Here is a 15,050-nt window from a genome sequence, read left to right on the forward strand (position 1 = left end):
ATTTCCATTTTTAAATTTCTTCTTTGATCTGTTGGTTATTGGAGTTGTTTAGAGTGTACTGTTTAATTGCCATGTGTTCATGAATTTTCCACTTTTCCTTCTGTTATTGGTTTCTAGTTTCATACTCTTGTGGTCAGCAAAGACACTCTATATTATTTAAGTCTTCTTGAATTTGCTAAGACTTGTTTTGTGTGCAGCATCGGTGATATAGTGGTGAGCATAGCTGCCTTCCAAGATTTATTTTGTGGCCTAAGACAGGATTTATCCCAGAAAGTGCTCCATATGCACTTAAGAACAGTATATATTCTGTTATTGGCAGGAAAATGTGGGGTTTTATGGATGACTGGTTGTGAGGGCTGAAAGAGAAATCATCTCACTCCAAGATGATGAGCTGGGAACCAGAAGCCAGAGGTAAGGAAAGTAGTTGCTGCCAAGGCTCTTCTAAGCCAAATGCTTTACACATGTTTCCATCACACCCGTTTTAACAAAGGAGGAAGTTCAGTTGCTCAGTCATGTCCGACTCTGAGACCCCATGGACTGCAACACACCAGGCTTCCCTGTCCATCACCAACTCCCAGAGCTTGCTCAAACTCATGTCCCTCGAGTCGGTGATGCCCTCCAACCATCCTCTATCTCACCCTCTGTTGTCCCCTTACAAAGGAGGAAAGTGAGGTCCAAAGAGGCTAAGTAATTTGCCCAAGGTCAGCTAGTAAGTGGTAGAGTTGGGATTTAAACCTATTGTGAAGCCCAAGACCTCTCCACTGAACACGTGCTGCCTGCCCCGCAGAGTTGGCAGGGGACACAGTAGCATTAGGGGAGGGGCTGAGCAACAGACAGATGCTGGGAGCTGGGTCCCGCTGGGAGCTACTTACATAGTCCCTCCAGGAGGAGAGTAAGAGCCAAAGCCTAGAGTGGTGATGGTACTGAACTAATGTGCTTTTAGCAAGATTGAGATATTGTGAGCATGTGGTTGTTGCTGCCTAACCATCACTGAGTTAATCGGTTGACAGTTTCTGCTCTCTGGGCAGGACAGACAAGCCCCAGACAGCTAGCTGCAATTGCCATTTATTGAGATACATCACAGCACAGACGGGGAGGGGGACATAGGTAGATTCAGGGAGGGGGTGGTCTGGTGGGAGACGGGAGACCACTTCTGACTTTATCCTCCCTCAGCCTGACCTGAGCCCAGAGCAGATGAGCAGAAGAGGTGAGAGAAGCCAAGATGGCCTGGGGAAATCCAACCTCCTCTCTGTGGTCAAAATATCATCCCTGAATCATCCAAACACATCCCGAAAACTGGTGGCGTTAACCACCCCTCCCATCCTGTTGCAGAACCAAGGAGGAAACCTGGGTAGATTTGAGCCCTTCCCAAAATGCAGATCCCATGAGCAGTCTGGCATGCCTGTACCCTGGGTCAGTGGTCCTGGGGCTATTCCTGCTCCTGAGGATGGGGAGTGGGGAGAGAAGTGCAGGGGCCCCGGCTTGCAAGACAGCAGCTAATACCTCCGGCTGGACGTCTTGACCGTGGTGGTCTTCCGCAGGATGGAGGTGCCCCCAGAGACAGGCCCTCCCTTGATGGTGCTGTAGCCTGCGTTTGTGCTAAATCTGCCCTTGCTGGCCCCTCCACCCCCACCCAGGGAGATGCCACCCCCGAAGCCAGCCGCACCGCCTCCGCACACAGTGGTGGAGTTGCCCGTCACCGCTGCAAGAGAAAGGGTCTAGGTGAGGCGGGGCAGCCGTGTGAGGAGAGGATCCAGGGCTTCCCGACATCAGTGAGTGATGGGAATGAACTCAGACAGTGGTGCCCTGGGAAACCAGGCTCAGGGGGCTCATTCTCTGGGACCCCCTGAACCTGTCTCCAGGGCTCAAGGACAGATTGAGCGGACTGAGCAGAGGACTGGGGCCGGGCCCAGGGCGGCAAAATACTCACAAACGCTGACAGCACTGGGGCATTCTCCAGACATCCTGGGGAACAGACAGGCCAGGTGAGGCATCAGTGGCCCCAGGAGCCCAGGTAAAAACCCTCTGTCTCCCTCTCATTGTCTTTACAATAGATCAACTTAGTGGGCCTTGAGATTCGGAGCGGGGGCCACATGACAAAACCAGGGGACCAAAGCTTGGCCCAGGGCTGCCCTGGGCCAGGCACCCTTCCGCCAGCTCCTAAAGCCAGTGTAGCAGAGAAAGCAGAGATTCAGTAGGCCAGGCAGCTCCATCCTTCTTCTGCCCTCTCCTCCCTCCACACTTGGGCCATAAGCAGCAGCCCCTGCTCCAATGGGATGGGAAACAAAACCCACTCCACAACAGAGCTGCCCGTTTTCTGGCTAAGGTGACTTTCTCTGCATCTCATGCCTTCCACAAGAACAGAGATGATGAATTTTTTTTCGAAGCTTCTGCCAGGGTCAGAATCTGGTGTTGGAAAAGAAAACCCTGTCCCCTGTTGGCCTGCCGGACACCATCAGGATTACTGACGGTAGTGCCAGCCAAGGAGACACACAGTGAGGCCCTGAACACAAGCAGGAGAGTCTCAGGTGATGAGTTACAAGCCCAGTTCCACGGTTGCTCCCTCACCCTCCTCCCCTTGACACAAGAACCAACTACATGGGATCTCCCACAGAGCAGGGCCGGGAGCCCTCAGAATCAGTACGGGGAAGAGGGGCCACCCACCTGCTCTCCTCACTCTCCAGCAGCTTGCGGTAGGTGGCGATCTCCACATCCAGGGCCAGCTTGACGTTCATGAGCGCCTGGTAGTCACGCAGCAGCCGGGCCAGGTCCTCCTTGGCCTGATACAGGGCAGCATCCAGGTCCCCAAGTTTCTTCTGAGCATCTTTTAATGCCAGCTCCCCACGCTGTTCCGCATCTGCGATGGCAGTCTGCAGCTGCTGGCACTGCCCAGGGCGTGAGAGGTATTGGACACACCCTCCAGGGTCATTGCATCCATCTCTCTGCCCTTAAACTAGACATCACCATCCCCAGCTCCCCTGACTGCCACCCCAACCAACTGAGAATGAAGGAAAAGAGAAATGTTCCTCTGAGAGAGGAGGTGATACTATACAAACAAAATCATGTAGCTCCACTGGGAAAGTTCTTACTGAAGTCTAATCTTAAGACCCTCCTGGGGGCTTTCCTGATGGTTCAGTGGTTAAGAGTCTTTCTTGCAACGCAGAGGACATGGGTTTGATCCCCGATCTAGGAAAATCGCACGTGCTGAGCAACAGCTAAGCCCATGTGCCACAACTACCAAGCCCAAGCACTCTAGAACCCATGCTCCACAACAAGAGAAGGCACCACAATGAGAAGCCTGTGCACCGCAATGAAGAGTAGTCCCTGCTCACTACAACTAGAGAAAGCCCGAATGCAGCAACAAAGACCCACCACAGTCAAAAAACAAAAGGAAGAAAGAAATCTTTAAAAAAAAAAAAAAAAAAAACTTCCTGCTGCAACTCATCCCAGCACAAAAGAGATAAAATAAATCATACAAGCTCACCATTAACCAAATGCTTCACTCTGCTCTTAGGAGGAGCCCATGCCTTAGATGGAGTCAGCAACTGTGACCTGGACTCTTGAATGCTCAGACTCCTGCTCTGACCTTCTGGAGATGGGATCAATCTTCTTTGAGGGGGCTACTCTACCGCTAATATGCTGTGTGATCTTGGGCAAGTCCCTGTCCCTCTCTGAGCCTCAGTTTCCTCTCCTGTAAGAGGAGCTTCTTGATCTTATTGGTCCAGCATTTGAGCATATCCCATCCATGGGGAGAAGAACAGGCCTTACCCCTGAGCACATCTCTGCCAACACCCAGGCCTGACCCTCAGGCCCCCCACCAGAGGCTCACCTGCTTCTTGACTGCATCTGCCTCCCCCTGCAGCCTCTGCACAGTGCGGGTGAGCTCAGCTATCTCATTCTTGGTGTCCCTCAGGTTGTCCCCATGCTTCCCAGCAGTCACCTGCAGTTCCTCATACTGGAGACCAAAGAAATGTGAGCTGTCAAATCGTTCCAGGCCCACCTGGGTAGCTGCTGGCCCCTGGACCCACCCTCACGGCTGGATGAGTAGGCTGGATGTGTCTGGCCCCAGCCTCCGAGGAGCCCAGGGGCCCAGGCCTCTCACCAAGGGGGAAGGTCCGGGTGCAGGCCCAACCCACACCCCTGAGCCAGCCATTCTCTCACCTTGGTCTGGTACCAGGACTCAGCCTCAGCCCTGCTCCTCTGCGCAATCTGCTCATATTGGGCCTTCACCTCAGCGATGATGCTGTCCAGGTCAAGGTTGCGGTTGTTGTCCATGGAGAGGATGACACTGGTGTCAGACACGTGAGTCTGCACTTGGCCCAGCTCCTGCAGGAAGAGATGTTGCTGTCTCCAGCACCAGGCCAGGGGAGCAGGGGGTAGGGAGTGATTTTGGCATCAGGAGGCTGTGCTCCTGCCCCTCCAAGATCCACCCTAAAAGGAATCTATGGTTGCCAGCAGAGCTTCAGTCTTTCCAGCTGGAAACGGGGGTCCCAGTTGAATAGACCTCTTTCTTGGTATGGATTTGCAGGCTTCCAAGAGCCTAAAGAAGGAAGGAGTACATTCTAGCTGTTGCCAGGCCCTGAGCCAGCAGGCTCACCTTTAATCCTCAGAACCCCTGGGAGGCAGGCAGGGCCACAGCTGGCCCACGGGAGGTTGTGCTGTGCTGTGCTAAGTCTCTTCAGTCATGTCCAACTCTTTGCGACCCCATGGACTATAGCCCACCATGCCTCTCTGTCCATGGGATTCTCCAGGCAAGAATACTGGAGTGGGTTTCCATTTCCTCCTCCAGGGTATCTTCCCAACCCAGGGATCAAACCCACATCCCCTGCGTGTCTGCATTAGCCGTGGGTTCTTTACCACTAGCACCACCTGGAAGCCCATATATATATATACATATATGTGTGTGTATAATCAAATCACTTTGCCATATAACTGAAACTAACACAATATTGTAAATCAACTATATTTCAATTTAAAAAATAAGAAAGAAAGGACTACCAAAGCCAAAACTGGTATCTGTATAGACACAGATTTAGATGTTCAAATTAGACTGGCTTTTAAAAGGTGGAATGGGTTGGAGGTGGGTGCCAGGCAGAAAGACACAAGCTTTGAAGACAGACAAAGCTAAGTTTGAATGCCAGTCTGACATTCACCAGCCGTGGTACTGAGGTCCTCACTAAGCCTTACAAGGCCTCAGTCTCTTCTTCTGTAAAATGGCCGTGATAATACCTTCAAAATGTAGTTGATCTGAGGATTCAGATTCATACATGACCCATGGTGGGTGCTCAGTAAAATGCATTATTTGCCCAGCCTTCTCCAAAGTTCAGTCAATATGCCCATGAATCATGTGCCACAGATAAAATCATTGTCACAGCCGTGCATTGCCAGCATTATCTTGCAGCATCACTCATCACCCTCCCTGGCTCAGGGTCCCTCTACAGCCCCATGCCAGAGTGTGGTCCTGAGGAAAATTAACTTGGAATTTTTCAGACAAGAGGCAAACACTATCTACTAAACACCACCAAGAGTGGATAAGAGTGTTCTTGCTAGGACTAGAGGATAAAAAGGGCAGGCTTTCCAAAGAAAGAGCTAATGTAAGTGGAGAGGGAAGAACTCTGTGGAGTTAAGGTGTGAGCTTTTTATCTATGCATGGGGAAGGAGCCAGAGAGATGAAGTGATGGCATTGGAGCAAGGGCTGGATCCCACAAGGACCCCCCCAGGCCAGAGGGAAGCCACAAGGTAACTTTCCTGCCCTGTATGACATGCCAGGATTGGTGGTTGGCCTTCTGAATTTCCTTAAGATCTGGCTTGACCAAAACCAGACCATCAAATCGATCACCGAGTGCTGTGTTAGCCATCGCAGCTGGTATGCAAGCAAGGGAACGACTGCTCTGGTCTTCACTCTTACCTCCCAAGGAGGCACCGGAAGTGACCCTGGCTTGGTCACTTGGTCAGCTCGCCTTCCTTGTTCACCTCCTCACCTCATTCTCCCACACACTTGATGCCTGGTTCACCTGCTGCTCCCCAAACACAAGCAGATTCTACTTGCCCCTTCTTTAGAAGTCCCATCCTTCCTTCAAAATCCAAAATGCTTTCTCCTCTGAAACTCTCCCAGCCCTCCCAGGAAGAGTCATCCACGGCCTGTCCCATGTACCTCACCTGTCCCAACATGGCTCTAAACATATCATATGGAAACCTGCAAAGGCAGACTGTCCTTCCACGGTTGTGCAGAAGGTACTTAACAATATGCAGCAAATGGACAGGAAACAGCAAAGGAAAGGAAAGCTTTTTGAGACACTGGAAAAGCCAATTCCTTCCCATTGAGAGAAAAGGGCCTGGGCCCCCTTGACCTGTCCTAAAAGAGAGACCATCCTAAGAGAAGAGAATGAGGAAATCCCAGATGGTGAATGACCATCAGTGATCCCAGTAAAGAAAAAGCTAGGGAGACACCTAAGAAATCAGCAGCATGACACAGAACACTCCCCCACGAGCTCATCCTGAAGGACACACAGAGATGTTTGAAGGAGAGCAGCATAGCCAAGGATGACCATGAGGAGTTCATCCTTGGGGAAATGTGAAGGTCAGTGGATAGCAGCCTCTAGGTAAGCTCTAGGCAAGAAGAACAAGAAGGCAGCATTGGGCTAACCCTACAGACAACCCAGGCCAAGCCAACGACTCTACTCCTACATCGTTTGCTCTTTCCTATCAAGGGAAACAGTCATCAAACTGAAAGGGGCAGGATGCTTGGGAGGAAATGGAAGCCAAGACAGATACTGAAAGTAGGAAAGGCCTTGGCCTCGTTGACATCAGTGGTCCAGGCCAGAGGAGCAAATACTAGGACCTCATGGCCATGGCTAAGGAAACAAACACCCCCAGAGATCCATGAGAAATATGGACAGTAGAAGAGATACCAGAACCTGAGACATGGAAATGTCCTCATTTTCAAAGGGGAGAGATTTAGACTTCTCCAAGTTAAACTTGACGTAAATCTCCCATGAGCCTCTAGAATGAACTCTAAACTGTGTGTGAAAGGCATGGACCCAACAAGACAGCCCTAAGGAGAAATCAAGCCACATAGATTCTCTTTTATGCCTACATTACCAAACTAATAAGGATGCCATGGATGCTGTTTGACCAAGACTCTTTTTTTTTTTTTTTTTTTTTTTTTGGAAGACATCTTCTTTCCTTCTCTTTGGAAATGCTTTTACCTTAGTCTCCAAAGCCCCTTCGTTTCCTGGAATCCCTCCTAAACTCTGTGATTTACCTGCTACCCACACCTCACCTCCTGCTCTAACTTGGAATTTCAATCCACACTCTCTACCCGTCTCAAATCCTCCATCCTTTGCTCTGTTATAAACTGGGAAATAAGGAAAACAGTATAACAGTCCAAGGACGAAGCTTTAATTCCACAACTCCCTCTAGCTAGCTATGAGAGCATGGGCAACTTACTCAGAGCCTCAGGGTCCAAGACTATAAAATGGAGACAATAACAGTACCTATATTATGGAGTTGTTGAGGGGATTATATAAAAAACTTAGCCCAGTTCCTGGCCCATCATAAGCACGTAAGACATGGATGCTAGTATTGATTAAGGGTCCAGGTGCTATATTCTATCAATGAGGTTGCACTACTGAATTCTGATCAGACTTCCAGGAGGAATCCCCAAAACTGTATGTGAATGTAAGTATCCCTGTCCATTGGCTATCTCACCTCTTCATAGAGATGCCTCAGGAAGTCCATCTCCTCCACCAGGCGGTCCACTGTGCCATGCAGATCCATTTGGCCCACGTATGCAGCATCTACATCCTGGGGTAGAGAGAGAGAAGGGCAGTGGGCTCAGCCCCCAGGATTCTTGCCCCTCTCCAAGTCAGCCCAGCACCCTGGCAGATAAAGACCACCTGCCCCCACTCCCTGCCACCCTGCTCACCTTCTTGAGGACCACAAACTCATTCTCTGCAGCAGTGCGCTTGTTGATTTCATTCTCATACCTGTTACACAAGGAAGACTCAGCCCAGTTCACCTTTTAAGACACTGAACCTAGTTGGCTTTAAGGAGTCCCTAATCGGGATTTTGCATGGCCAAAAACACCTTTGGGGAGAAGTTCTGTAATGCAGCCAACCAATGGAGAAACTGGGATACAGTCTTTAAATAATCCACCCACCCTCTTTGAGAAAGTGAACACAGTATTTGTGCAATAATATGGCAACGGAGAGCAGCCATGTCTTTGAATCAGAGCCCTTGGGAGGCTTTATGGGAACAGGCGAAGACGTGTCAACAGTGATTAACCTTTGCATTCACTTTCTACAACAGGATGTCATTGAAAACGCCAACTTCTGTCCAGCTGCTTTTGCTGAGATTTTTAAGATCTTAAAATTGCCAGTGTCAAGCAGTGGGGAAAGTTATGAAAGTTTATACTTTAAACTCATAAATATACAGCTCAACCAATCATAATATGTGAATTTGTGTAGTACATTACTTGCATCTTGATTCAAATAAACTGTATTTTTAAAATTTATGACACTTATGGAACAAGGGCAAATTCAATCATTGATTAGATAGTTGATGATACTAAGGATTACTGTTTTAAAAGATTTAGGTGCTCTTATGGCATTGTGTTTGTATATTATTAAGTGAAGTTACACAAATGAACTCTATGAATACATCCAGTAGAAATGCTTGTGAGTGAAATGACTTGATGAATGAGATTTGCTTCAAGACAATAAGGGAAGAGGGGAAGGAAGTGAGTAGGGGTAAAGACAAAACAAGATTGGCTGTGAGTTGGTAATTATAAAAGCTGGGTAATGGACCATAAAGGTTCATTAAACATTTCTCCCTATCTTAGAATAGTTTTTAAAATTATTACACACTGTGACAACCCTCCAGGAGGCCATGGGTCCAGAGCCTGAGCCCCCATGGGAAACAGCTCTGTCTGAGCGCCCACCCAACTGGGTCCTAGGACCCAGGAACGGGGTGCCCCTCTTGGGAGATTCCCCATGCTGTCCCTCCCCATCCACACATGGCCACAGCTGGTCCAGCCCTCCTCACTTGGTCTTGAAGTCCTCAGCAAGATCCTGCACATTCCTCAACTCCGAGTCCAGCCTCCCCCGCTCGCTCTGGAGGTTGTCCAGCTTCCCCCGCAGGTTGTTGATGAAGCGCTCGAAGAGGGGCTCCAGATTGTTCCTGGTGACGCCCGATTTCTGACCCTGCTCCTGCAGCAGCGCCCACTTGGTCTCCAGCACCTTGTTCTGCTGCTCCAGGAACCGCACCTGAGCCAGAACAAGAAGGGTGGGCTGGGGCCTCCCCCAGCCCCAGGAGGGACCAAGACCAGGCTCATCGTCACCATCCGTCCTGACCAGGACACAGCACGGGGCAGTGCAGGGTCTATGCCTTGCTTTGGGGAGGAGCTCCTGAGGGAACCATCTTTGCTGAAAAAGACAGTTCGATCCAATGACAAGGACTCTTAAAAGGTCCAGTTCAGTCATTTACTGGTTGGTGACAGTCAAGTCACTTCTCCCTGGGTCTCCTCTTCTCATTATCCTGGGTAAATCAGACTAAATCAATGTTTCTGAACCCTAATTCTGCATTAAGATCAAAAAATTCAAATGCAGATACATCTATAGTATATATGTATATATATATATGTACATATGTATATATACAAATATACCTACAAAGAGGGAAAAAGAAAGCAAAAGTGACAAATGCTAAAAACTGGTAAATCTGAGTGAAAAGAAATATAGGAATATATTGTACTATTATTGAATCTTTTCTGAAAACTTGACATTTTTTAAGTTTTTAAAATACAGATGTCCAGCCCTATCTCTATAGACTTAGAAGGGTGTTCATGGTGTGAGTTTAATCGGCCCCCAGGGGGATTCTCTGCCCAACCAGGCTTCTAAGACACCAGACGCGGACAAACTATCAGGCCCCCAGGTCCCAGGCCGTGATTCTGAGAGCCTGAGAGGGGTTTGCTTCTTTGACCTCTGGGACAGTCCCACAGAAGAACTAAAAGTCTGTCGGGGGGACAGTGAGGGGTTGGGTGAAACAGCTTGCCTCATCCTTTGCCATCCGGTCTCTCCGGATCCCACCTCCACAGCACCCCAGGCCCATGGTTCCATGGCCCCAGGGCACCATGCCACAGGTGTACCTGCCAGGAGCAGTGACCTCTTAAAGCCATGAACTTGAGTCCCGGGCCCACCACTGCCTCCAGGTGATCCTGGGCAAATCACTTCGTCTCTCCAGACCTCGATTTTCTCTTTTTAAAAATAGACTCACTGTCACCTAGACTGACTTCTCATGAAACACTGTAAGTATCATATGGGAAAGGGGGCATCAGGCTCCTTTGGAAACCCACAGATCACTGAACCAGGGTATGGTCATCCACCAGGATTCTCCTCATCATGGTCCCACTGCCTGGGGGCCTTGGGGTAGTGGTAGACAACGCAGCAAAGTGGACCTGGAAATGCTTGCCTCATTGGCCTGGGGGCCAGAGAAGGAGTCAGAATACCCCTGATCTAAGGCAGATCAAACTGCATATCCCTGAGTCATGGTGACCTGTGACCACTGAATTCATGTCCACCCCACACTGAGCTTCTTGGCTGGAACAGAAAGGAAGAATTGGAGAAGCCAAAAGGAGACTTCCTCTAGAACTCCCACCGCTGCACTGTGTCCTGATAACATTTTTGTCCTTAGAACGCCTCCAAAACCAACAGAACAGGCAACACATGGGGTTCTTGGGGACTTGACACTCAAGCCAGTTTTCCCAGTTAAAAAATGACAGAAAGCAGGAAGGCCACCCCACTAAGAGGAATAACGAGGACAATCCACTGTTTAATCGTACTATAAGGCTGCCGTGTAACCCCGTTAATGGTGACTGCAACACCATCAAGCTGGGCTGGGCCAAAAGGCCTCGTGCGCGCAACTCAAGAGTCATCATCACTTGCAAATAAAGACCACCCAGCCACTCGGGTCCAGGCATCCCCAAAGGGCTTCAAAAGTCACTCCATCCATCCCCACCCCAGTGCATATGGGTTGCAACAGCCTCCGCCCCGCCCACCCTCTCTCAGGGGCCCAGCTTGCACTCCTCGACCCCTTCCTGCCTCCTTCCACCTGGGCCCACCTTGTCGATGAAGGAGGCGAACTTGTTATTGAGGGTCTTGATCTGCTCCCGCTCCTCCGTGCGCACCCGCTGGATCTCCGGGTCGATCTCCACGTGGAGGGGGGTCAACAGGCTTTGGTTGACGGTGACCTGCTGGATGCCGCCGGGAGGACAGACGGGCCCCAGCATCGGCCTGCCAGCCCCCAGGCCCATGTAGGCCCCACCGCCAAGGCCGAAGCCTCCCAGCGCCCGCCCCGCCGAGGCCCCTCCAGCCACGCTGACCGAGATGCTCTTGCTGCCCCCCAAGTTATAGAGGCTCCGGCTCCCAAAGCCACCTGTGCTGGGGCCACAGCAGGGCCCCCCGCCGCTGCCACTGTTCCGGGACACAGTCACCGAGCTGAAGCTGGTGCGGGCCTGGGAACCACCCCCGCCACTGGCTGAGCTGGAGCTGAAGGCCCCTTTGGTGGAGTATGTCTGCCGAGACACGGAGGATCTCATCGCTGCAGCAGGGCCAGAGCAGACAGGAGAGCTGGGAGGGAGCACAGTGAGCTGCTGGGCCACTGATGGGCTTTTTATCTTTTCCCAACTGGGCCGGCTCCTGGATTCCACAGACACTCCTGCCCCATCGCCCCAGGAAGAGAGGGAGGGGCCCTGAGGACCGGGGGTGTTCCTTCCCCACTGAGGGAGGGAGGGGCAGCTCCCAGTTATCACCTGAGCTCCAGAGCTGGGGCTGAGCCGACTGTCTGGGGCCGGATGCCACCTCCTTCTCCCCCGCTGGGGTGCTCCTGACTTGGAACAGGATGATACGGGCTCTCAGGGCCACCCCCACCACACAGTGGCAGACTGGTCTCCTCCCACTCAGCCCTGGTGGCCGCTCTGAGTCAGTGGGGCTCTGTTCTGGGGTTGGTCCCCAGCCCCTGTGGTAAGCAAAGGCCCCAGGGCCCAAGCTGTGCGGGTGGTGGGGGCGGAAGCATTGGGCAATGGGCTGTGGAGAGGGTGCCCAGGCCTGCTCCAGTCCCGCTGTCCTGGCCCACAGCCTTGGCGCCTTCTGGCAGGTCCAGGCTGGAGACACAGGTGCCAGTCTGGGTTGGGGTAACCAGTTCTTTTGTTGTATACTGGCAGACTGTCTGCCTGGTAGAGAGCCTATGCTGGGCAGAGGGGACACAGGACAGAGACGGTCCCTGCCTGACTCAGAGGCCTGGGCACTTAATAATAAGGAGGAAGAAGGGCCAAATCCAGGAGATGAAGGAGGCAAAGACTGGGGGTTTCAACAGCCACCTAAGTCCCCCTTGGCAGCATTCCCCCAGAAGGGCCCAGCCATTTGGGAAGGAGCCGGAAGTGGGTGGACACACCCCACTCTGGCTGGACATAGTACAGATTCAAAAAGCGTCAGAACTTCCCTGGTTGCCCTTAGTTAAGACTCCATGCTTCTACTACAGGGGACACAGTTTCAATCCCTGGTCAGGGAACTAAAATCCTACATGCTGCAAGATACAGCTGAAAAAAAATAAGATGTCTCCAACAAAAGCCCCAAGAAGCCTATAGATACCCCCAGCATCCCATCTTCCCAGCCACAGAGCCCAGGGTCTCGATCCAGAAGGCTGGGGGGCTCTTCAAATCACTTCACAGAGTCTCGTCCATGCCTACCACCTCGGGCGGCTGGGACCAAACACATCCCTGAGGAAGGACCTGGAGATGTAATGTTAGCCAGGTGTTAGGACAGGGAAGTGGTGAGGATGTGCCACTGATTGCCCACCTCAACCCTTGGCAAGGAAGTGGTCCCAGAAGGAGACTTGCCCGAAGAAAGGAGCAGGGACAGCTCTTGCTGGGATCCCCACACAGCTGCCAGGACCGGGGTTGGGGTGGGAGAGGACAAGGGACCACCCCTACTGCCCCAGGAAACAGGCAGAGAGCAGGTGCTCTGGGCCCAGAGGAGGCTGTGGGATGGTTTCTAGGTGGCTGGGAGGCTGTAGTGGCCCCCAGTTGCCTGAAGGAGTTGAATCCAGCCTCCCAGGGCTTCTCTGGTGGCTCAGATGGTAAAGAATCTGCCTGCAATGCAGAAGACCCGTGTTCAACCCTGGGTCAGGAAGACCCCCTGGAGAAGGGAATGGCTACCCACTCCAGTATTCTTGTCTGGTGAATTCCATGGACAGAGGAGCCTGGCAGGTTCCATGGGGTTGCAAACAGTCAGACATGAGAGGGCAACTCACACTTTCACTTTCCCACACTGGATGGGTATGAAGATGCTCCCAGAACTAGTCCCTCAGTGGCCAGGAAGGGGTTTTTCCTCCCTGCTTGGAGTCAGGACACCAGGCATTTGGGGGAGCTGAGCTGGGAGGTGAACCCCCACTGAGGTTCACCTCCAATGTGTCCTTGGACAACATTCAACTTCTCTGGGCCCCCCTGCCTCTGCTTATGACCAGGGCCCGCCAGGGAAGTCTTTTCAAAAGCGCTGGCCCTCCATCCCAAGACTGAACCATCACTCCCTGCTGAGCTTTGTGTCCTGTCCCTGAGGCTGTAACCCCTTCTTCAGATTCCTTATCTCTTCCCCAGGGAGCATGGGAGGGGGAGACAGTGGCAAGTGGGGAAAGGAGTGATGTCAGCCATCTGAGTCAGGCACAGCAGGGTGAGAGTAGACTTGGCCACAAACACACCCTCCACCCCTCCCCAGGGACTGACACCCTCCTGTGTTTACCTGGCACTCAGTGCCAAGGCATGTGCTGGGGGCTGGTGACAGCCACGGAGGAAGCCCACAGTTGCTATCAGAGACAGTCTCACCAGCCCCAGCCCAGACAGTGTGGGAGCCACTCTGCCTCCTCCAGTCTGGCTCTCCACTCATCTTTATACAGGACACCCAAATTCAGACCTTTCTTCCGTAGCCGAAGAGGCGTGGCTCCCTCCCCACCTCTGCTGCTTGAACCAAGGAGCATCTTTAGAGACCCTCTCCTGTCCAGGGCCCCTCCCTGCACAGGACACAGGAGCAGAGGGGACAGAATGCTGCTGCTGATATAAAACGGATGAGGCAAGACAGCCGATGGCATCAACCTGGCACCCAACATGGGCTGAACGATAGGAAAGATGCAGAGGTGAAGAAAACAGTCACTGCCCTTGAGGAGCCCCATCCAGGGCAGGGTTTTCTCATCTAATAGGAACAATTATTATAGTCAGCATTTATTAAGCACTCATTACAGGGCAAATACCTTCGGTACAAAAACACCTTCGAAACAAAAACATCCAGTCCCCACACTGGGGATTCTCCATATGCATCCTTTCTGCTCCGATTGATTCCCCGACCTCCCTGATCCCTGCAGGCCACTCCCTGGCTCTCTGGCTTCCAGAGGTGGGGGTTAGCCAAGGAGCAGGGACATTAGCAGGAGATCTGGGAGACATGGGAGGTACTTCTTCCCTGCTCTATTCCTCTCCTGCTCCTTCCTCCTGCTTACAGCTTCCACCTATTCCTACATCTCCTCCTATCCCTGCTCCCTTCCTCCATGCTTACAGCTTCCACCTATTCCTACATCTCTATCACCCAATCAGTCATCCACTCTTTCTCTCATCTCTTCAGCACTATACAGAGCCACCATCCCCTCCTGATTTTCCTGGGACTATCCCACTTTAGCCCCTTCCCTGGTGGCTCAGATGGTAAAGAATTTGCCTGCAATGCAGAAGACCCCAGTTCAACCCCTGGCTTGGGAAGTTTCCCTGCAGAAGGGAATGGCAACCCACTCCAGTATTCTTGCCTGGAGAATCTCCATGGACAGAGAAGCCTGGAGGGCTATAGCCCATGGTGTCGCAAAGAACCAGACATGACTGAGCAACTAACATGCTTGAACATCCTCCTTTAGCACTGAAAATCCCACACCCCAGAAAACCTCTGTGCCCTGGACAAATCAGAGTTTGGCCACTCCTGCCAGAGGGGCAAGTGGGGAGTGATGGGAGTGGCAATGGTTTC

At 51.8% G+C, this 15,050-nt stretch overlaps 1 protein-coding gene across 1 annotated transcript; it reads right to left on the minus strand.

The window, feature by feature from the left end:
- Nucleotides 1-955: 955 nt before the first annotated feature.
- On the minus strand, nucleotides 956-11,596 carry KRT79 (keratin 79). The gene is made up of 9 exons (XM_055566375.1): nucleotides 11,120-11,596; nucleotides 9,046-9,266; nucleotides 7,928-7,988; nucleotides 7,711-7,806; nucleotides 4,162-4,326; nucleotides 3,830-3,955; nucleotides 2,665-2,885; nucleotides 1,931-1,965; nucleotides 956-1,702 (listed from the first exon to the last, which is right to left on the minus strand). The coding sequence occupies exons 1-9, from the start codon at nucleotides 11,594-11,596 to the stop codon at nucleotides 1,497-1,499; spliced, it is 1,608 nt and encodes a 535-aa protein (XP_055422350.1). The 3' UTR covers nucleotides 956-1,496.
- Nucleotides 11,597-15,050: the final 3,454 nt, after the last annotated feature.

Source organism: Bubalus kerabau, chromosome 1, assembly GCF_029407905.1.
Source record: "Bubalus kerabau isolate K-KA32 ecotype Philippines breed swamp buffalo chromosome 1, PCC_UOA_SB_1v2, whole genome shotgun sequence".
Lineage (NCBI taxonomy): Eukaryota > Metazoa > Chordata > Mammalia > Artiodactyla > Bovidae > Bubalus > Bubalus kerabau.